The 23854-nt window shown below is 46.0% G+C and overlaps 1 protein-coding gene across 2 annotated transcripts; it reads left to right on the top strand.

Annotated features, from left to right (window-relative positions):
• The first annotated feature begins 19058 nt into the window (after window positions 1–19058).
• On the top strand, window positions 19059–23586 carry Tmem167b (transmembrane protein 167B). Of its 2 annotated transcripts, XM_040752047.1 has the most exons (4): window positions 19059–19219; window positions 21323–21502; window positions 22045–22057; window positions 22880–23586. In XM_040752047.1, the coding sequence occupies exons 1-4, from the start codon at window positions 19210–19212 to the stop codon at window positions 23040–23042; spliced, it is 366 nt and encodes a 121-aa protein (XP_040607981.1). In that variant the 5' UTR covers window positions 19059–19209; the 3' UTR covers window positions 23043–23586. The 2 variants fall into 2 exon arrangements, with proteins under 2 accessions (XP_040607981.1, XP_040607980.1); XM_040752046.1 differs by lacking the exon at window positions 22045–22057 and having other exon boundaries at window positions 21323–21454; window positions 22880–23261.
• Window positions 23587–23854: the final 268 nt, after the last annotated feature.

The following is a 23854-nucleotide window of genomic DNA, read 5'->3' on the forward strand; positions in this document are numbered from 1 at the left end:
GGATACTGAACATACATTAACTACTCACCCCAGAAAGGGAGCCCACAACAGACCAAAATATGGATACCACCAATGTAGGGAAAAGGGACCAGTCAAAGAAACACACCCTGAGCAGAGCCAAAGAAACACCCTTTGGCCCTGCAACCACAACTAAAGAATGTACCCTGACCCTAAAACCAGTGCCAAAGGAACACACTTTGTCCCTGGAATCAGGGTCAGTGAAAGGAATGTACCCTGGCCCTAAAATTGGAGGCAAAAGGCTAAAAAGGACCAGAGAAAGAAACACACTTTGGCCCTGAAACCAGAGCCAAATCTGACCCTAACCCTGTGTAAAAAAAAAATAACCAATCCCGGAGCAGAGCTCAAGCCAATCTGAGCTCAGCACTGAAATTGGACCAATCCCTACTCTGGAAAAACTTCCCCAACCCCAAGAATCCCTATATAAACCCTGTGTATGTTCAGCTTGGCTGGTCCAGCTGCCTTCCAATAAACCCCTTTGGATGAGCTTTGGGTGAAGATCTACTTTTGTGGCGGCTACGGAGCAGAGGCAACCCTGGGCAGAGCAGAGCAGAGCGAGCAGCGCTGTAACACTTGCCTGGGAAACCTTCTTTGGCAGACCGGAGTTGTTATACTCTGCTCCTGGTGTGGGAACACCAGACCTTGAGCAGAGACCCACTTCCCCTTCTGCCTGGGAGTAGACAGCTGTAAGACAATGTTTAGTAAAAACATGTTTACTAAAAATGATACAATAAGTTCCTGGGAAAGGCCTTCCCACGGAAACCGCCCTGACCTCGACCTTGTCCAGAGACTAACCGCACCTTCAAAAACCCACACACATCCACCTCTGGGTCAGAGCAGAACCAGCCAGGGGAGAGGAGAGAGCAGAAGTTTCTCTGGTGGGAGCTTTTCTTAGGAAGTTTTTCTTGAACCTTTTTGGAGCCTGTTTAAAGTTCTCTTTATATCGTTGAACGAGTCTCTGTGTTGTCAATCCCCGACACCCTCCGCACGTTCTCGGACACAGGCCACTCAGCAGACGTGACAATTGGAGGTCCCACTGAGATCGTGAAAGCGAGGTAAGTGGACGGGGTTAAGAAACTATGGGGAATAGTTCCGGGAAGCTAGAATCATTACAGTATCAACTAAAAAAGTTACTTAAAGAACATGGGACTGCAGTCAAGTCTAAAACCCTAGAAGGCTTTCTAAAATCGATCGAACGAGCCAGTCCATGGTTCATTACTGGGGAAGCTTAAATATTCCAGATTGGGAGGAGGTTCGCCGTGATCTTCATAGACTTTTACGAAAAGAGGGATCTGAGTCCTTGCCCCCTACGACATTCTCCTTATGGAGATTAGTGAGGGGAGCACTTTTGACAGATAAGGTTCGTCACCACCAGGTAGTTCAGGACACAAAAGAGGCTTTTTAGAGTTACAAGAGACTGAGACTCAAGCCTCCTTGAGTTCAGGGGCAGAGAGTGATGATGAAGAGACCGTGACTGAAACTAGAGGCTCCATTGTTAGTGAGGATGAGGAGGAGTCTCTTAGTAACAACAAAAAAATGGGTAGAGATCTCCGGGCACGACCCAAAAAGAAGGACTCCGGTCAGAATCGGTTATATCCTTCTCTATCAGACCTAGAAAATGGAAGTAGCTCAGACTCAGACTCGTCACAGTCTGAAAAGGAACGGTTACTTGCTGAGATCGCGGCCCTTAAAAAAGAACTAAAAAAGATTCTAATTAAGGAAAGACAGGACAGGGAGAGAAACCCTTCCCCATACTCTGAAAAAAGGGACTCCTCCTATGAGATAACCCAGTCCTTCTCGGACCTGGAGGGAAGACCCAGAGGAGGGGTCCAATGCTGCCCGGTGGTGGCCCCAGTAATGGAAGTTCCAGATCCGAACAATTCTGGACAGGTCATTAGGCGTCATAACCCTTTAAATTTTAAGGATATAAAACAACTTAAAGAGGCAACTTTAAATTATGGAGCACAGGCTCCCTTTACACTTTCCTTAATGGAATCTTTTGCGTCTCTTAATTTGACACCTGGCGATTGGCAGCAGCTTTGCAGAGCAGCTCTGTCGGGGGGAGATTATTTGATTTGGAGAGGTGAGTTTCAGGAAAGATGCAGCCAGACAGCCCAAAGAAATGCACAGGCCGGACAGCCCCAGAGAAATGTGGAGATGCTTACCGGGAGTGGTCAATACGCCACCATTCAGCAACAAATACAATATGACATCGCAGTCTATGCCCAAGTGGCAGCAGCGGCCCAAGGGGCTTGGAAAGCATTGCCTTCCAAGGGAGGAGGGGATCATCTGTCCAAAGTCCTTCAAGGACCTTCCGAACCTTTTCAAGACTTCGTAGACCGTCTCAGTCAGGTAGCAGAAAGAATATTTGGGGGCATTGGGCCTGCGATGCCAGTCATAAAGCAGATGGCATTTGAAAATGCAAATAAATATTGTAAGGAAGCCCTTCGCCCCTATCGCAATAAAAGTCTAAATGACTATATCCGGATCTGTAGGGACATTGATGGGAACTTCATCCAGGGCCAAGTGTTAGCTGCTGCTATTCGGCCCCAAGTGGGGAAAGAAAGACCTACTCTGGGAAGGAGAAAAACATGTTTCAGCTGCGGTAGGGAGGGACACTTCCGTAGAGAGTGCCCTCAAAATAGTACTACGGGTCTCAAGAGACCTGGTTTATGCCCCGTTGTCGAAGGGGATATCATTGGGCCAATAGACTGCTACTCTAAAACTGACTGGGAGGGAAATTTCCTTTCTGCTAATAATAATCAGGGAAACGGGAGGAGGGCCCCGCCCCAGGGCCCCAAAACCAATGTGTACGGGGCAATGACCCCTGCTCTGGGCAGTGGCAGGACTCATTTTCTCCCCAGAGCAACCCCTTCATATCTCAGACCTCCTTAGAGCCACCTCAGGGAGTGCAGGATTGGACCTCGCTCCCTCTGCCCGGGCAATCCTAACACCGGAAATGGGGATCCAGGCCCTCCCTACTGGGGTGCATGGGCCATTGCCCCCAGGCACGGTCGGACTACTTTTGGGACGGTCCAGTACTATTCTTCGAGGCATCCAGGTACACCCCGGTGTTATAGACCAGGATAGTGAGGGGGAGATTAAAATAATGACATCAGTGGGCAGTGGGGTTGTTGCCATCCCTGCAGGAGAACGGATTGCTCAGATACTCCTTCTCCCTACAGCTCCTTGTGAGGCTAGAAAAATTAAAGAGAAAAGGGGCAACCAAGGTTTTGGAAGTACCGGCCCGGCAGCATTTTGGGTAGCCACTATGGAGAACCGCCCCCAGCTTACATTAAAGATAGAAGGCAAGTCCTTTAGGGGCGTCTTAGATTCTGGGGCAGATTTCTCTGTCCTCTCAGATAAATTCTGGCCCCCGCCTGGCCGAAAGAGGAAGGGACAGTGACCCTCCAGGGAATAGGACAGGCTGTGCCCCAAAAAGCCTCAGAATCTTAAAGTGGCAAGACTCTGAAGGCCACACAGGGCTTTTCCAGCCATATGTTTTGCCTGGCCTCCCTATTAACCTCTGGGGACGGGACCTCATGCAAGAAATGGGAGTGGTCCTCACCACTCAGGCACCCAAGTCCAAAAGCAGGGGCCCCCAGATGACGCAAGGGAGGGGCTGGAGCCCGGGGAGGGAACTAGGTAAACTAGAACAGGGAGAGGTTTGCCCTGTGGCATCCCTCCCTTTGGAGACCAGGGCCCCAGGGGATAGGAAGGGTTTTGGCCATTTTTGATGAGGGTCACTGTTGCGCCGCCAGCCCCCATACCCATCACATGGCTATCAGATGATCCGGTATGGGTGGAACAGTGGCCCTTACCAGCGGAGAAACTAAGGGCGGCTCACCAGCTAGTTCAAGAACAATTGGAGGCAGGTCATTTGGTTCCTTCCACGTCCCCTTGGAATACCCCTATATTTGTAATAAAAAAATCTTCAGGGAAATGGAGGTTACTACAAGACTTGAGGGCCGTGAATGCGACCATGCAGCCTATGGGGGCTCTGCAGCCTGGCTTGCCTGTGCCTGTGGCCATTCCTAAAGACTGGCATTTGATTGTTATTGATTTGAAGGATTGCTTCTTTTCTATTCCCTTGCATTCTCAAGATAGTCCTCGGTTTGCATTTAGCCTTCCTGCGATTAACTTTAGGGAGCCTGCCCTTCGCTTCCAATGGGTGGTGCTCCCCCAAGGGATGGCTAATAGTCCAACTATATGCCAGATTTATGTAGCTGCCTGTTTAGATCCCCTCAGACGTAAGTTCCCTGATCTTTACATTATCCACTACATGGATGATATTCTTTTGGCCGCGGCCGAAGAAAGACAATGTTACATAGCCTTTGCAGAGCTACAGGAGCTTCTGGAGGCCCGAGGATTTATTTTGGCTCCTGAAAAGATCCAAAAGAGACCCCCTTATACTTATTTGGGTCATCAAATTCAACAAACTGGCCTCCGGCCACAAAGACTCCAAATCGATTGTTCAAATTTAAAAACACTTCATGATTGGCAGAGATTCTTGGGAGAGGTGCAATGGTTTCGCCCTTCTCTTTCTATTAAAACAGGGGCTCTTAAAGCGCTTTATGATATTCTTCCTGGGGACCCTGCTCCAACTTCCCTAGACAGATTACCCCAGAGGCCAGGGAAGCCCTACAATTGTTGTTAAGAAGTATAGAGCAAGCCCACCTTCGGCGTATAGATTATGGGCAGCCCCTTGTTCTGGTTGTACTTTCATCTAGCTTTTCGCCCACTGCCGTGTTTTGGCAGACTGGTCCTATTTATTGGGTACATTTGTCAGCCTCCCCTAAGAAGGTAGTGACCCCTTACTATGATCTCATTTTACAATTGTTGTGGAAGGCACACAAGTTTAGCATTCAAACCTTTGGAAAGAGTCCTGATAAAATTATCCTTCCTTATGGTAAGGAGGAGGTGGAACATCTACAGATCTTCCATGATGGGTGGACCCTGTTTATTACATCTACAGGCGCACAGTTTGATAACCAATTATCCCAACAGCCCCTTGATGTCTTTTTTCAAACAACACCCTGTGATCTTTCCCAAGATTTTAAAGGAGAACCCTCTAGTTGGAGCTCGCTCAGTCTTTACAGACGGCTCCTCCAAGGGTTTCGCGGTGGTGGTTTCTTCTCAGGTGCAGAAGAGGGTACCCATAGGGCAGATGTCAGCACAAGCCGCCGAGTTGTTTGCATGCTTGATGGCTTTCCAAATGTTTGAGGGAGAGCCCTTTAATTTATATACTGATAGTGTTTATGTTGCCAACATTGTTAGACCTTTAGAAACTTCTCCATATGTTCTTCCAACCTCCCAGGTTCGTTCCTTATTAGTTCAGCTCCAACATCTTATTTGGCAGCGCATCCACCCTGCTTATGTGGGATTTATTCGTGCACATACTAACCTTCCAGGACCCCTTGCCCAGGGCAATGAAATTGCTGACTCCTTGACCCGCCCTAGGGTCTTATTTACTCAGGAGCAGCTGGCCCACCAGCTCCATGAGAGGTATCATCTAAATGCCCGCTCCATTAAATTTCACACTGGGTGCCCCTTATCCATAGCTACACAGATTACCTCTCAGTGCCCTGATTGTGCCCCTTATCATAATTCTCCCAATGAGGGGGTAAATCCCCGGGGCCTCAGGGCCAACCATCTCTGGCAAATGGATGTCACTCACCTGCCGCAGGCAGGGAAATTAAAATATATGCATGTCTCTGTGGATACGTATTCTAAACTGATTTTTGCCTCTCTCCACTCAGGAGAGAAGATTAAAGATGTTATTTCTCATTGCCTACAGGCCTTTGCCTACATGGGCGTACCCGATGCCCTAAAAACGGACAATGGCCCTGCCTATGCCAGCAATCGCTTTGCTGCCTTTTGCAGGGAACATCACATTGTCCATTCATTTGGTATTCCTCACAACCCCACGGGACAGGCTATTGTGGAGCGCACCCATGCCACTCTCAAACAGTATTTTAAGAAAATAAAAAAGGGGGAGTATGTTACCTCCCCCAATATTCAGTTATCCACCATACTTTACATTTTAAATTTTTTGACCATAGACCATAATAATTTGTCTGCTATGGAGAGACATTGGAACAAACCCTCCCAGTCCTTGGGATGGGTCAGATGGAAGGATTTGATTACAGGAAAATGGCAGCCACCCACTCCCCTACTAGCTAGGGTCCGAGGGGCTGTTTGTGTTTTCCCTCCAGGAAGTGAGAAGCCCATTTGGGTCCCCGAACGGTGCATCAGGCATGTCGACCCCAATACTACTCCGGATACTAGGAATGCTCACCATGCTAAAGATGATCCAACCATTGCTGAACACTCAGGTAAGGGAAATATGGGCGTTGGTGAGGATTCCCCCCCATGTTAATGCCAGTTAGTCATTCCAGCTCCCTGTTCATCAATTTTTATAACACCAATAATACATTGGAAGCGGCTGCTGCCAATGAGATTAAAAAGTCAGAAACTAGACATTCTGAGTTTCCCCTCCTAAGCCTGATACCAGGGTCAGGAAGTAGGGGAATCCAAGAGATTCCCAGCGGCATACGCTTTTAATCCCAACACACCTTTATGCAAGTCCCAGGACAGCCTCCAAACAATACAGAGAAACCCTGACTCAAAAAAAAAAAAAATTGGTACTGGTATTAATTAAAGAAAAAGACAAAGACAAAGGTATATGGAATGGAAAATTTTGTTTACATTTAAGTTCTATTTTGTGAGTCATCTCTAAAAACTTTTGGCCAAAAGCCTGGCCTCTCTACCTTGCATCTACAGAGTTACAAGGAGTAGGTACGGCTGTACCCCATGACTGTAGCTCAAATGGAGGAATGATAAAAACATATAGGACTTTTTAACCTTTTTAGTTCAAGGATTGGCTGGAGTTGTTCTTTTACATAGATTTCAATTAAGGAAGCTTCATTGCAACAGACTAATCATGACCTAGGGAAAAAGGATGACTGAAAGATGCATGTATGTTCTGAATGTATGGTGTGGCCACACCGGTATGTATGAAATGTGATTGCGAATGTGTGAGTGTGAACTGCTTATATGATTAAAAGGATACTTAAATCCCTTCAAAAATAGTTAAGAAGCTACCTAGATTGCGTTAAATATAGCCAAAAGGAACATCCAGCCAGTCTGTTAATGTTTTAACAGAAAAATTTAAGATACAAATGAGGCCTTGTCAGCTAGTGAGAGTTCTACAGGTTAGATTGGGAAAGACTGCTCACAGACTTCAAATAATTTTCAAAAGTTATTTAGTAAGCCCAATTTACCTAGATAGTTAACCAAGGAGGGTAGACAAATCCTTCTACTGTTATGGTCCAGCTTCAACAGTTCAAAAAAGAAAACTTTTTTAGAAAATAAAAAAGGGGGAATAATGTCCCCAGTCCCCACATGACTCATCAAATAATACACTCCTCATTTAAAAATTTTATAATGTGAATGCCAGTGAGCTTCAGACAGATTCTGGCATGATGGAACTTGAGCAACCATTGCTCAGGTCAAATGGAGACATCCATGCACTAGACAGTGGAGAAGACCCTAATTTGGGGTCGAGGGCATGTTTGTGTTTTCTTGCAGGAAAAGAATAAAGCTTCGGCAACTGTCAGACCATTTAGTGAGATGCATGGAGCAGAGAAAAACTGGACCTGAGACCATGGGAGCCTACCTAAGCCAGTTTGAGTGAGATCTCCTAAATCAGTGTTCCTGACTCTTGATGTCATCGAATCTAGAGCCCAAGAAAGAAAGAAAACAGTCGGTTCGAGATTTCCAGTTTCTCAACAGACCTGCTGCATTAACCTTCCGGACCCGTGAGTTTTCATCCCGAAGCCAACAGAGAACTGGAAAGACTAACTGTCTGCCCTTGACACACCTTGAAACAACAGAACTCATTTTGCCAGTTTTCCCTTTAGGGGAAAAAAGGACCCATTTAAAGTATTTGGACATTGGTATGGACTATGAGTGGCAAAAGCCTCTTTTCAGTATTTGAACAGGACATGGTCACTTGATGGTTCCTGTTTCTGGAATCACGACTAGGCCAGTGTATTTTTCTGGAGAAATGCAACTTGTCCTAATGCGACAACTATTGTTCATATTTTTCGTAATGCTACATGTATAACATCAATGATTGTGCCCAATGTATCTGTGCAAGTGCACTTTCTAAATGCTTTCCTGAGCAGATCTTAAAACGATTGGAAACTTTATCAAATTGTAAGTGTAAATCACATGCGGGTTACCCTTGTAACAGATGAAGGCTGGTAGAATGTTATGGCCCAGATCTGGTGATGGGTATGGTGATGGAGAGGCGCTATGTCAATGGGGGTCCTGGAAATGGTGGCAGTGGCGGTAGGCATTCTGGCTTTATGCCGAGCTCAAACGTGCCTTGTTCCAGAGACAAGAGATCCGTAACCAAGTATTGCTTAGCTTAGCCCATGGCAATCCCGATAGCCATGAAGGTTGGTTACAGATGATTTAAGGTTGGGGTATCTCCGATGACGGGCAACCTGTGGGGAAGACCCCTCCCACCTAAAACAGGGGTTCAAGGTCCCCCAAAGACGGGAAAGGGAGGGTGACCCTACTTGACCTAAGCCAGGAGTGCCTCATTTGAAAATAAAAAGGGGTGAATTGTGGGAACACCAGACCTTGAGCAGAGACCCACTTCCCCTTCTGCCTGGGAGTAGGCAGCTGTAAGACAATGTTTAGTAAAAACATGTTTACTAAAAACGATACAATAAGTTCCTGGCCACTTCCCCTTCTGCCTGGGAGTAGGCAGCTGTAAGACAATGTTTAGTAAAAACATGTTTACTAAAAATGATACAATAAGTTCCTGGGAAAGGCCTTCCCACGGAAACCGCCCTGACCTCGACCTTGTCCAGAGACTAACCGCACCTTCAAAAACCCACATATATCCACCTCTGGGTCAGAGCAGAACCAGCCAGGGGAGAGGAGAGAGCAGAAGTTTCTCTGGTGGGAGCTTTTCTTAGGAAGTTTTTCTTGAACCTTTTTGGAGCCTGTTTAAAGTTCTCTTTATATCGTTGAACGAGTCTCTGTGTTGTCAATCCCCGACACCCTCCACACGTTCTCGGACACAGGCCACGCAGCAGACGTGACATCCTGGCTCCCGGCTCTCTGCTCTCCAGGAGAAGAGCTGAACTGTAGCAACTTCGCCCGAGAAACCTCCTGCCTAGCAAAACTGCTACGCTAGGCGAAAATCCCCAGCTGCAAGATTCTGTCCTGCCTGAGCTGAGCTGATACACTGGAGAAGCCTTTCTCTGAGGCAAGGCTGTAAGCTGCCAAGCTTACTGCAGCCTGTGGTGGTCCTTGGCTCCCGAGCTCCAGGATACCTTTCCACCTGAGCTGTGTAACACTCAGTATTCTGTGACTCCCAAGTGCCAGAATACCTGACCCACTCCTGTTCCATCCTGTCCCGACCCATCCCGAAACGCTTACAACCAAGGTCCAACTTGGTGAACCAATGAGTTTTATTGAGGTTGCTTACAAGAGTATGGGTGAGGGATTACTTACAGGAACAGAAATAAGTCAAAGACAGCTGCATCACCAAAGCCCACCCCAGCATGGATGACAGTTCACTAAAGCTGGGAACCAGTACAGCCTACAGACCCCTCAACCAGTTGAGAGTGTCCTTTCCAAATGTCTCAATTGGTCTAAACCTCTTCTACCAGGCGCTGGTCTGGTCTCAGAGACTATTTGTAGCTTGGCTTGTAAAAGAGTTTTCTTTGCTCCTCAGCATCTCTCTTCTGAGAAAAACTCAGAGTTTTTATTGTTTACTGTGTCAGGGATAGGCCTAGTGAATCTGGTCAGTTTCAGGGACTTCCTGATGTTGTTTACCTTCCTGCTTACTGAGCTTGCCTGCAGGATACAATGTTTCAATCTCAGAGGAAACTTACACAACATGCCCTTTGCTATAACTTGCCAACCTCTATTCCCCACCAATGTTTTTGGTAAACTGCTTGATTATGACTTCATTTGATTCATCACTAATAAAAGTCTCACGCAATCGCTTCCATGGTAGAACTTGTGTTTTGTAGCTGTGGCAGCTTAAATGAGAAATGTCCCTCATAGCCTCAGGCATTGGAACACTTGGCCCAAAGTTGATGTTGTTTGAGAAGATTCGGGAGTGTGGCCTTGCTGGAGGAAGTGATCACTGGAGGCAGGTTTGCAAAGGTGAAAGTCCCTTGGCATGCCAGTTTTCTTCCTCTGATTTCTGCTTCTTTTCCAGATATGATCTCTCAGCTTCCTGTTCCTGCCACCGAGCTGACTGCTTGCTGCCATATCTCTGCTCCACCATGATGGACTCTTATCCCTCTGGAACTGGAAGCTAAAGCAAACTCTTTCTTCTCTAAGTGGTCTTCTATGAGATGTGGTGTTTTAGCATAGCAACAGAAAAGTAACTGTTGTAGTGTGGGGTCCAAGAAAATGCTGAAGGAAAACCCCAGACTCAAATAGCATGTAAGAGCCAAGAGTGTTTACTAATATTCCAGCCTGCATGTGGCTTCTTTCACCTGTACAGAATGACGATGACCCTCAGAGGAGCATGCAGGCTCCTAAGCACAGCAATGGGAGTTTTAGGACATTAGGTCATCTCAAGTATTATTGGTTAAGCAGCAGTTAGATTGGTATTGGCTGAGGTTTCATCTTTGGACATAGCTGGGTAAGTTTCAAAGGGTTTGCAGGAACTGTCCTGGAGACACTGTGGGGCTGACTTAGGCCTTGTTTGTACTCTCTTGTCTCTGAATATAAGGGTGTTTGGTGGCAAAATGGCCCATTGTTGGGAGAGATGCCTGTTTGCCCCTCTCAGAGAACTGAAACCTAACTTCAGTTGTAAATATGGGAAAGCTTAAACCTTTCAATAGGAGGAAACTGAAGTCATATTCCCTGGTCATTGTCACTTTAGCTTAAAAATAAACCATCCTGTATTCTCTTTGAGTTGAGAGCTATGGTTTTGCATCAACTGCTAAGTTTAAAATTAAGAGAAAATAGTAAGGAACTGGACAGATGGGCCAGTGGGTAAGAGTGCTTGCCGTGCAGGCATGAGGACCTAGACTGGCTCCTAGTATCCCATGAAAATGCAAGCCTAGCCGCACACACTTGTAACCCTAGCATTGTAGAGGGCAGAGACAGGAGAGTCCTGGGGCTTCTGGTTGCCAGCCTGCCTCCAGGGCCATTTAAAGACCCTAATTCAAAGGAATAATATGGAGGTTTAGAACATGATGGGCCTTCATAAGCATAGCCACACATGTGCACACATATGCACCCACTGTAGGGAAAAGGGACCAGTCAAAGAAACACACCCTGAGCAGAGCCAAAGAAACACACTTTGGCCCTGCAACCAGAACCAAAGAAATGTACCCTGACCCTAAAACCAGTGCCAAAGGAACACACTTTGTCCCTGGAATCAGAGTCAGTGAAAGAAATGTACCCTGTCCCTAAAATTGGAGCCAAAAGGCTAAAAAGGACCAGAGAAAGAAACACACTTTGGCCCTGAAACCAGAGCCAAATCTGACCCTAATCCTGTGTAAAAAAGTAACCAATCCCAGAGCAGAGCTCAAGCCAATCTGAGCTCAGCACTGAAATCGGACCAATCCCTACTCTGGAAAAACTTCCCCAATCCCTATATAAACCCTGTGTATGTTCAGCTTGGCTGGTCCAGCTGTCTTCCAATAAACACCTTTGGATGAGCTTCGGGTGAAGATCTTCTTTTGCGGCGGCGACAGAACAGAGGCGACCCTGGGCAGAGCAGAGCAGAGCAAGCAGAGGCGACCCTGGGCAGAGCAGAGCAGAGCGAGCAGTGCTGTAACACTTGCCCGGGAAACCTTCCTTGGCAGAGCAGAGTTGTTACACTCTGCTCCCGGCTTCCTGCTCTCTGCTCTCCGCTCTTCAGGAGCAGAGCTGAACTGTAACAACTTCGCCCGAGAAACCTCCTGCGGAGCAAAACTGCTACACTAGGTGAACATCTCCAGCTGGAAGACCCTGTCCTGCCGGAGCGGAGCTGATACACCGGAGAAGCCTTTCTCTGAGGCAAGGCTGTAAGCTGCCAAGCTTACTGCAACCTGTGGTGGTCCTTGGCTCCCGAGCTCCAGGATACCTTTCTACCTGAGCTGTGTAACACTCAGTATCCTTGGCTCCCGAGCTCCAGGATACCTTTCCACCTGAGCTGTGTAACACTGAGTATTCTGTGACTCCCGAGTGCCGGAATACCTGACCCACTCCTGTTCCATCCTGTCCTGACCCATCCCGACGAAACGCTTACACCCACCATAAACACGAATCACAAAGTAAAGTTAGCCAAGTGGTGGTGGCGCACACCTTTAATCCCAGCACTGGGATCTCTGAGTTTGAGGCCAGCCTGGTCTACAGAGTGAGTTTTAGGACAGCTAGGACTGCATAGAGAGAAACCCTGTTGGAAGAACAACAAACAAACAAAGTTTAAAGAAAAGAAAAGTGGGGTCTGGAGAGATGGCTCAGAGATTAAGAGCACTAGCTGCTTTTCCAGATATCCTGAGTTCAATTCCCAGCAACCATTGTGGCTCACCATCTATAATGAGATCTGGTGCCCTCTTCTGGTGGCAGGCAGAACACTGCATAATAAATACATAAATCTAAAAAAAGAAAGAAAAGCAAAACTACAAGACTCCTACTCCTCACCAGACCCATCTAAAAAAAAAAAAAAAAAAGGAAAAGGAAAAGAAAAGCCGGACAGGTTTGAGAATGCCTTACTAGGCAGTGGTGAAGCTCTGGCCCTGTCCTGGGAGTCAGTTATAAAATCTTCAGCATTCATTGGTGGCGCATGCCTTTAATCCCAGCACTCGGGATGCAGAGACAGGTGGATCACTGTGAGTTCGAGACCAGCTTGGTCTACATAGTGAGTTCCAGGACAGGCTCCAAAACAATACAGAGAAACCCTGTCTCGAAAAACCAAAAAAAAAAAAAAAAATCAGAATATCATGAAAGTAAAATATTTTCCAAAAAATACCAGGGGTGATCAGAAACAATAGACTAGCAACGAGACCAAGCTCCTGAGCTGTGCTAAGAAAAACAGTATGAAACACATGAGATCTAAACATCATTTATGTAAATGCATTTTACAGAAACTTACAAAAAGCCTGAGACACAGCCAGTCATGGTGTCACCCGCCTTTAATCCAGGCATTTGAAAGGTAGAGGCAAGGAGGATCTCTGTAAATTCAAGGCCAGTCTGGTCTACATAGTGAGCTCCAGGTTGGTCAGAGATACAGAGACACCTTGTGTCAAAACAAACAAAGCAGAGACATCAAATGCGTTAGAAAGGTTGTAGCACAGAAAAAGTGGGAATAGGGCATAAGGGAATAAATAAAAACAAATGACTGTGGAAGGGCCACTTAAGCTAGTAAGGCATGAGCTAAGAAGCATGGCTATAATTCAACCTTTGAACTTGAACTCCAAAGCATAGAGTGGGAAAAAATGGAGTGTAATGGACAAAGCAGGAGGAATTAAGCCGAATAGAAAGGCCCGGTGTGCTTCTACAAGTTCAGAGTGGACTCCAGAGCCAAGCTGAGGGCTGGAGGGGCAATGTCTCAAGTCAGCTATTACTGAGGAGACAGGGTTCAGAGATCAAGAACCTAGACAAACTAGTTACTTTGTTTCAGGAATTGTCATTGTTTAGCCAAAACCAGTGGCCATGGCTGACAACCATTTGCTATTCTGTTGTTTGACAGTTTTCTCTGAATTGAAATATCCCACACAGGAGGGACAGAGGCTCCCATCTCCCGTATCTGGGAGATCAGAAACTTTAGAAGACTCTTGAGTGCCTGGAGTAAATAACTTCTGGGGGTGGAGGGGGGGTCCTCTGGTCTGCTGAACTCTTGAAGTCTGAGAGTCTCAGACAGTCCAGCTACCTGCCAGTATTGCAGAGAGCTGTCAGGGGACAGCTTTCTTGAGTCATCATCTGTGTTGAGGTGGGCTTTTGTGTAATGCAGCTACTTTTGAGTCATCCCTGACCCTTGTAAGTAACCCCTCTTCCAAATCCTGTTAGTAACCACAACAAAAATTCAATTGGTTTACCAGGTGAGACTTTGGTGCCATTGTTACTTTGGTTTGTCCTTGGCTCCCTTTCTGACCCAATAGATGTGTGTGTGGTGTGGTGTGGTGTGTGTGTGAGTGTGTGTGTATGAGTGAGACACAACATTTCTCTTCCCAAATTCTGTCATTGCAGTTCTACATGAGCACACTCAATTATTCATGCAACAATTTTCAGTTTTTATACTCATTTATGTTCATTTGTTGAGTCTATCTGTACACATGTGCCACAGTGCATGTGTGACTGCCAATGGATGATTTGCAGGAATTGGTCCCCTCCTTCCACCATGTAGATTCCAGGGACTGAACTCAAGCTGTCAGCATTGGTACCAAGCACCTTTACCCACTGGGCCATCGCCTAAACTTTGCAACAAATAATTGATAAGCAGTTGCCAAATGTTCAACAGCAATAAAAAGACCATCAATGCACGTGAACTTTATAGTACAGAAGGCCAATGAATTTGGTAGCATATACTTTAGAGGTGTATGTTGGGATCTTCCGAAATCAGAGGAAGCCTCTTTTGAGCAGTTGGGGATTCGGCCAAGGCCTGAGAGATGCATGGCGTTCTCTAGTAAAGAAAGCAAGTGCAGTATACTCTGACCTCCTCCAGCCTTTAACCGCAGCTCCTCCTCACTGCAATGTTTCCCTCTGTTGAGACATGCATGCTTTTCGGGGGACCCATTTCACATGCCCAGTGAGCTGTCTGCTCTGTGGTAAAGCCTTCTCTGACTGAAAGCAGTTTCTCCTTCATCCTCCCACCACATGTAGTTTTCATTTCTCTCTGACAATTCTCACTTTCTGCCTCATTTTCCTGGTTATTTCCATATGCAGCTTATCTGTTTCTACCAACTCTTAAACTTACTAAGAACAGAGTCTGTTTCTCATTCATCTCTTGACTGCTAAGGTTAGCACATTCCTTACTCTTAGAAGTCTGGAAACAAAGGTGTATAGCATACACGAATGCCTGCTTGACATCCCCTTTCAAATAGTTGTCATTCAAATGAAGCTATTGTTGTAAGCTATGCCTTTGGGACTGAATTTATTCTTTGGTTAAAGCAGAATGCTCTGGTCATGGTCCCCAAGGCTGATTGGTGCTCACCACAATGACCACAGCAACCCTAACAAACAGGCCACTGTTCTGCACTGACAGGCATTTGGCAAGAGCCAACAGCTCTCTGGTGTCAGCTAAAATGAATTGATGAAGAAGAGTGAATTGAGAGGCCCGGGTCAGCCAGCTCCATTTATTCCTCACATTTGTGTTCTAAGAGCCAGTGACCCCGACTTCAGCCTGATGTGAAACATGTCTGCAGGGGGTGAATGACACCAAGGCTATGGGGGCCTTCCAGAGAGACAAAAACATAATGCTTGGGGACAAAAATCACCAAAGATCAGTTTGGGTGGAGAGCACTGAAATTTGAGACAATGTGATAACAAGTGGAAGGGATATTTGAAGCTACATAGACCTAGGTCCAGATCCCAGCTTCCTACAGGCTCTCTCTCATGTTCCTTCTTTCAGACTCTCATCTGACTTCTCATTTAAAAATATTCCCTAGCTATTTTACAAAATCAAAAATAATGTTAGATGTACAATGGCAGTATACTCTTAAATGTGTTTATTCAGCTGGCTTACCTAATACAGTTTGTTCTCTTGAGGCCAGGGGCCTTTTTTTTTTTTGCCTCTATTTCTGCAAAACCTAGCAAGTGCCCAGCACATCATGAATGCTGGTAAATACTCTTCAAAAAATGAACATCAACAATGGTAGCTAGTTTTTGTCCTTTTTTTTTTTTTTGGTTTTGGTTTTCTGTTTTTGAGACAGGGTTTCTCTGTGTAACAGTCCTGGCTGACCTGGAATTTGCTCTGTAGACCAGGCTGGCCTCAAACTCAGAGATCCGCCTGCCTCTGCCTCCTGAGTGCTGGGACTAAAGGCATGTGCCACCCATGCCCAGCTATGGTAGCTAATCAAATTAACAATGAGGAAAATATTGTTTATAGATGTATTAAGAAAAAGTGAGAAATTAACTTCTGAGAATTGAAGGCATTTCAAGGGAGGAATGCCCTCTTTCTTTTTCTTTTACATTTCTGGAGATTGAACCCATAGTTTTCAACATACTAGACTTGTGTTCCACCACTGAGCCGTATCCCTAGCCCTTCTTTTGTTTTTTGAAATGAAGAATGAAGTCTTACTACATGGCCCAGGCTAATCTCACAATTCTCTCTCTCTCTCTCTCTCTCTCTCTCTCTCTCTCTCTCTCTCTCTCTCTCTCTCTCTCTCTCTCTCTCTCTCTCTCTTTCTGTCTCTCTCTCTCCCTCCCTCCCACTCCCAATAAAGTTGGCCTCCAATTTGACATCCTTCCACTTCAGCCTGTTACTGTTTTATTTATTTTTATTTATGTGTGAGCAGTTTGACAGAGTCCAGAAGGAGGGTTATAGGGATTAGCTAAAGGAGCCAGGTGGTGGTGGCACAAACCTTTAATCCTAGCACTCAGGAGGCAGAGGCAGGTGGATCTCTGCGAGTTCAAGGCCAGCCTGGTCTACAGACCTAGTCAAGGGCAGCTAGGGCTGTTACACAGAGAAAACCTGTCGGAAAAACAAGCAAACAAACAAATATCCAAAGAAAAGTAACATTCTAACCTCTTAGACAGCTGAAATTCAGGATGCTAGGATGTAAGTGTTTACTCATCAGGATTGACCAGAGGCCATTAGGTCAAACCAGCCATTAGACATACCTCTCAGAGGGTAGCTCAAGAGGGCATCGTAGGGCGACAACCACTATCGAGTCCTCGTCTGCAGTTAAGTCCCCTGTGTTCTTAACCGGAAAGACATAGTTTTACCAGGTGGACAAGATGATCCTGGGTAACGGTCATTCAAGAAAGGAATGGCACAGGTATACTTAGACTAATTCTGGAAATACATAGTATTTTTGCTTTGTAAATGTTTTATGTGCCTAGGTGGCCCGACTTGCAGTATGCTGTCTCTGTTTAAACTGATCAAAGTGTAACCTGGGGCTGGGACCTGAAAGAGACTTAAGGATGACACTGTAGAATGCATAAACCTAACTTGTATACGAGTTAGTAAAATCTCTGTCAAGGCCAACTCTAACTTAGGCATTAACCACAGCCAGCCAGGCGCGTTAGTACAGAGCTTTCCTTCTGTCATCTCTAAGTGTGAGGAGTGATTTTTGAGTAGGAAGGCTTATTATTTCTGTAGCAGGATCTCCTGAAACTAGAGGAACAGACAGCTGTGAGCCATCACTTGGGTGAGGGTAACCTAACTCAGATGTTTAGTAAGAGCAGCAATTGCTCTTAGCCACTGAGCCTTCTCTACTGTCTCGGTTTGTGGCATGCCCTGAGCATATGCCCATGCATATGTAATCTGAGTGTCTGGCTTATATTAGTTTCTTTCTATAGATCTTTTATTTTTTGATGCCACAATTTCTTAGTTTAAGAATGCTTTCTCAAGGACTTTTCCTCCATTAAAGTTTGCTATAGCTAGATAGCTGTTTCCAGTGGTGGTTTCCCCCTCCTCGTGACTCTCCACGCCAAACCTTCTGACAGTTTTCTTCCAGGTCCAGGTGGTTCACAGCCAGCAGATGGCAGGGTAGCAGGGATGGATAGAATTCCTAGTTTGTTTGTTTGTTTGTTTGTTTTTGACAACTACTCTCATGACTCAGTGCAGCACTTTCACCCAGACTCTAATAAAGCAGACTGAGCTGTCTATAATTAAAGGTTCCAGCTCACAAAGGAGAGCTTTGTCTCAGTACCCTACTCCATCATTGTCAAAATATCTTCAGAGAAGCCATGATAGGGCAGATTTCTGAATAAAGTGCCTGAGGCGGCCCCAGCATGACTTAGTGTAGAAGACAAAGGTAACTCTCCTGATAGTTTAAGAAAAAGAAGAAAAAACCAGGAAGTCGTCTGGATGATTTTGACAATGGAGTGAAATACGAGGCTTTTGTTGTAAAGTTCCTGCTTCCTTTACAAAATCTAGTTTGCGTAGATTTCCCCAGGAGAAGCTGTGTCCCCCTCCACCCTCATACTCTCGTTGGGTTTCAGATATTACAGGACATAGTACTACTGCAGAGCATAGAAGCAAAACAACAAACAACTGTATCGCCAAGAAGACAGGTTCAACTCTCCTGACAGTGATGCTGTTTTCAGCTTGCTGTGGTAAGATGAAACCACCCTGCTGTAGTATACACGTGACCCACCTCAGGTGCAGCTCCTTAGAGACCCAGCCTGGTTCCCGATGTCCTCTTAAAACTGTACCTGATTTCATTACCAGTTGTTAACCTAAGTGTGTTGGAAAAAATGGAATGATTCTCTTTTGTTTCCTGGTCAGAATCACTTGATCCTGAAAGTTGTTCTCAAGAAGATACGGCCAAGCCGGGCGTTGGTGGTGCACGCCTTTAATCCCAGCACTACGGAGGCAGAGGCAGGCGGATCTCTGTGAGTTCGAGGCCAGCCTGGTCTACAGAGCGAGTTCCAGGACAGTCTCCAAAAACAATACAGAGAAACCCTGTCTCGAAAACAAACAAACAAAAACAAAACAACAACAACAACAAAAAAAGAAGATACGGCCTAGAACATGCTCTGACACACTGCGTGGCGGAGAAAGAGAGAGCATAGTTTTTCTCCCAAGATCATAGGCAGGCTCTCTCTCTTTCTCTCTCTTACACACACACACACACACACACACACACACACACACACACACACACACACACACACACACACACCAGCAGCCACAGCGCAAATCCTCCAGCCTTTATTTGTCAAACACACGGTCGCCGTCCAGTCCATCTAGCCAGACAAGCTCAAGGGGCAGACATCTGGTTGCTATGACCACAAAAGAAGCCTCGAGGACCATGCTCGCCTTACGCTACGTAGGGACGCAGACACTACGCAGGCAGGTCCTTAGCTCGACGAACTGCTCGTTATGTCTGATTGGGTTCGGCGGTCGTCTCTCGGCCCTTGCGCTTGCGTACTACGGCTCGTTCCCGTCACCGCGGCCCGGATCGGGAAGTGTCTAGTGGGAACCGGGTTCCCCCGCCTTTGCCGTAGCTACTGCTGAACCCGGACGCCTCATCCCGGCCGGGCACTACCGCCATGACGAACGGTGAGAGCCGGGGGCCGTAGCGGAGGGTGGCGGTAGAGGACGGGGGACAGACGTGGCGGGCGGGGCTAGACTGACGTGGCCGTTCCCCCCGCCCCCTCCCAGCCCAGCCCCCCTGGGCCTTTGGGGAGCCCCTAACTCCTGTCTGGGATGCTTCTCGCAGGTTCCTTGTTCTCAAGTCCATCAATGTTCCCCAGTGCTGCCCAGTGCCCACACCTGACTTTTCTTCCCTGGAAGTTGCTTCTAGCCCTTGGGGAGGTCCGTCACCATAGAAGTAGTGCAGTTAGTCCCCAGGGAATAGAGCATGTCATCAAGTTCTCTAAAGTCTCGTACTTTCGGACAGTAGGCTGGTTGAGAGGACCTAGAAATGGTATCAAACTCCCCACTTTGCGAGAGAGGTGACTGTAGACGGGTAATCCCCAAAGTTTTTTGTATGTTTGTTTTTGTTTAAAGTCCTAGCTGGGTAGTTCCATCCAGAGATTCTGGCTTGTGTTGCAAAGGGTGGATTTAGAAGCCGCCTTGTTTTAACCGACAGAGCACTTGCGCCCCTGTTTATCTCAATTAAACTTTTCTAGGCTGCTTCAGACAATTTTATAGTCATGAATTCCAAGTTCTAGAGGAGGATTTGAGACCTTTATAGTCAGTTTTACAGGAAAGGAAGTGAGAAGTTTTTTAGGCATTATGATTGGAGCGGAGCGGCTCAGAAAAAGTGTTCCTGATAGACTTCCATAGACTCGACACTGGAGACTCAAATGTCACGTCCTTGTGAATTTTGTCTTTGTCCACAAGAACGTATAGGAGTAAAAGAATAACACATAAAGGTGCCCATGAAAACTGTGGGTTTGCTGATGTAACGAAACTAGCTGTTAAATAGCTTCACTGGAGGAAGACCGGGAGGAGTTGGCAGACACTGGGTGTACATAATGCCCATTTGAAGCTTCTCGGGTAGTCAGTCTTACCACAGTACACAGAGTTAGAAAAGGAGCATCACCCAGAGGAAGACATAATGGGAACTAGGAAATAGAACATTCTGGTGTAGTGGATAAAATTGACCTGTATGTAATTCATTTTGTAGCACATGAAACAGAGCTAAGACCTTTCCACGATGTTTAAGCATCAGACAGGTTTTTGTTTTGTTGTTTTTGAGACCAGACTTTGCATGATGTATGTGGCACACTTCTAAGCCTGGCATTGGGAAGACGGACGGAGGGAGGCAGGCAGACCACTCCTGCCTACATAGCAGGACCCTGTCTCAAAAACAAAAACAGGACACTGTAGCTTAGGCTGAGCTTTGATAATGCCAGTGTTACAGGAGGGCATCGTTATGGATGCGCTTTTTGGATGTCAGTTTTTTTCTTTTTCCCTTATGTACACTTTTTGTTCTGGCAGGAGTCCGATTTGTAAATGGTGACTCATTCTTGAAGTATCAACTGAGTATAGCAAAAGTGTAGCCATATGAAGTCTAACTTTTGGAATTTCCATTAAGCTTTATGGTCTGCCTTAACATGCTTTATCAACAGATGTAGATCTGAGAAACTTGGCTAGAGATTGAACCCTTTCTTCATCAGATGAGTGATTTACACCAAGAACATATGTAAATCTTTATGCTCAGACTCTCAAGATCCTTTTTTTTTTTTTTTTTTTTTTTTTTTTGGTTTTTCGAGACAGGGTTTCTCTGTATTGTTTTGGAAGCTGTCCTGGAACTCACTCTGTAGACCAGGTTGGCCTCGAACTCACAGAGATCCGCCTGCCTCTGCCTCCCGAGTGCTGGGATTAAAGGCGTGCGCCACCAACGCCCGGCTTCTCAAGATCCTTAAAACCTAGTACAAGCACCAGCTTCTCCCAGAGACTAGGTCCACACAAATAGACACACTTTCAGTTTCTGCTGAGGATGGGGCAGTAACGTGGTGAAGGGGCTGTTTGCAAGCAAGTTGGGGAGATAGTGCCAGGTGTTGGCCCTTCCGATTGAGCAAGTTGGGGAGATAGTGCCAGGTGTTGGCCCTTCCGATTGAGTATTGGCGCGGCTGCTAAGGGGGTCTCTTGACAAGCTCCCCTCTCCCAAGCTAGAGCATCACCAAAGACCTCCTCCTCTTCTTCACCTGACAGTGTACTCCTTGGATGGAATTCTGGTGTTTGGTTTGCTCTTTGTTTGCACCTGCGCCTACTTCAAGAAAGTACCTCGTCTCAAAACCTGGCTGCTCTCAGAGAAGAAAGGAGTTTGGGGTGTGTTTTACAAAGGTAAGGTCTTATCTGGACACAGAGAGGAGATGGCAGTTTCTGGGCAGGGTAGTTCTATAAACTAGAAAGCGTACAGCTGGGGTTAAATGGATTCATCTTTAGTATATAAGTGTATGTATGATGTGTTGTGGGTGTATGTTTACTGCTATGCACACCTGACTAGCCGGCCTGTGAGCCTCCAGGTGTTGCCCTGCCTACTTAGAGATGCTGAGAGTACAGCTTTATGTGGCTTCTGGGGTTTTAACTCAGGTCCTCAGGTTTTTCGAGACAGGGTTTCTCTGTGGCTTTGGAGGCTGTGCTGGAACTTGCTTGGTAGTCCAGGCTGGTCTTGAACTCACAGAGATCCGCCTGCCTCTGCCTCCCGAGTGCTGGGATTAAAGGTGTGCGCCACCAACGCCCGGCCCCAGTGTCTGTTAATAATATAAAATAGTCATTTCTAAAGTCAAGGGAAAAGGGAAATTTTAAATTTGCTGTTACTTAAGGCATACTTGTTTATTTTACTACCTAGGTAGTTTTGGTATTCTAGGATTAAGTAAAAGTTTACAATGCCATGCTTATAGTTCCAGCTACTTGGGAGGCCAAGAAGCCAGTGTGGGCAACAGAGTGATATTTTGTCCTGGGGTGAGGTGGGGATATATTATAAGTTATGTCATTAGGCTGGCCTGAAATTCCTCTTTGCAGTAATAATGGTTTCTTTTAGATTTATCGTATTCACATAAGTACTTTGCTGCACGTGAGTCTGAGCACCACATGCATGCCTGGGTGCTGAGGAGTGGTGAGCCTCCCCGAGGGTGCTGGGAATCAAACTCAGGTCCTTTGCAAGAACAACAGGTGCTCTTAACCACTGAGCCAACACTCTAGCCCATCTACTGATTTTTTAAAAAAACAGAACACATTGGAACCTTTTAGTTTAATGAATTCATACACATATGTTAACTTTGTTATTTTGGGTACCTTCATCAGGAATCCTACATAACTTTTTTTTTCAAAGTAGGGTCAAATGAGGACAGATATAATGACACATACCTGTAATCCTAGCATGCAGGAGTTCAAGTTCAGCCTAGATTGCATAGTGAATCTTTGACTCTAAAGGGGTTTGAGGGAGTCCAGGCATGGCAGCACACACCTTTAATCCCAGCACTTGGGAGGCAGAGACAGATAAGCAAGTAAATCTCCATGAGTTCAAAGACATTCTCGTTCTACCTACAAATTCAAGGCCACCCAGAGCTACATAGTGAGATTCTATCTCAAAAACGAAGGAGCAAGGGGACAAGCAATTCATGTAGGGTCCAAAGCACAATATATCATTTAAGAACATCCCCAGACTCTGCAAACCCTTGGTTCTTAGAGATTTCAGAACATGGCTTTGGAAGGAAGGGTTTTGTGAGGAGCCAGGTGTAATATCTCTTTGCTTTTGTCTTCTAGCTGCTGTGATTGGGACCCGACTGCATGCTGCTGTTGCAATTGCCTGCATTGTAATGGCTTTTTACGTCCTGTTTATCAAATGAATTCCAAAGTATCCTACTCATCAACTGCCAACCAAGGGGATAAAGATGAAGAACTTGTCGGATACCTGGACCCAGTGTAGGAGAGTTCAGCTAAAATCATCGGTATCCCTAAGATGATACCGCAGCATCTGCCTGCCATATGTGGGGAAAACTCATGGTCACAAACATTATTTTTGCTCCAGGGGACTCCAGAAAGCCAACTTTTTGATCTCTGTATTAATCAGCCCTCAGCAGCAAGCATATATCTTCAGATAAATCACACCCCTTAGTGATATGATTATATACCTCCTGCTTAAAAACCTGGGTCCGGTGGTAGCTCAGTGGTAGAGCATTTGCTTAGCATTGTCAAGGTCCTGGGTTTGATCCCCAACACTGAAAAAAACAAAAAAACAAGCTACACTTGGTCATCTATTTTGCTCTTCAGTTCCTCATCAGGACCTTTTAAAACTGAGGGTCATTAGGGAAGGATATAGGCTGTGTTCAGACTTCCTGGAAGTCAAGACTTTTTTTAAAGACAGGGTCTCATATATAGCCCTGGCTGTCCTGGAGCTCTCTATGTAGACCAGGCTGACCTCGCCTGCCTCTGCGTCTTGAGTGCTGGGATTAAAGGCGTGTTCCAGAAGATAATTTTTAAGACTTGACCTTTTTTTTTTTTTTTTTTTTTTTTTTTACTAATTTGGATCTGGTGAGTTGGGGAGGAAGGGAGGGGCAGGGTGGGAAATAGAGTTGTGAAAGGCTAGGAATGCTTGGCTTTTGGAATGTGCTTTTTCTGCACCCATCTGGGAGCTGAAGAGAGCATGGTTTTCAGTGAAGAGAGCACAGATTGCCATGTTCTGGGAGCTTGAGGGTTTCCCCAAGAGAACCCGAGCATATGGGCAATCCAGGGTTATCG

Source organism: Mesocricetus auratus, unplaced genomic scaffold, assembly GCF_017639785.1.
Source record: "Mesocricetus auratus isolate SY011 unplaced genomic scaffold, BCM_Maur_2.0 Super-Scaffold_100009, whole genome shotgun sequence".
Classification (NCBI taxonomy): Eukaryota; Metazoa; Chordata; class Mammalia; order Rodentia; family Cricetidae; genus Mesocricetus; species Mesocricetus auratus.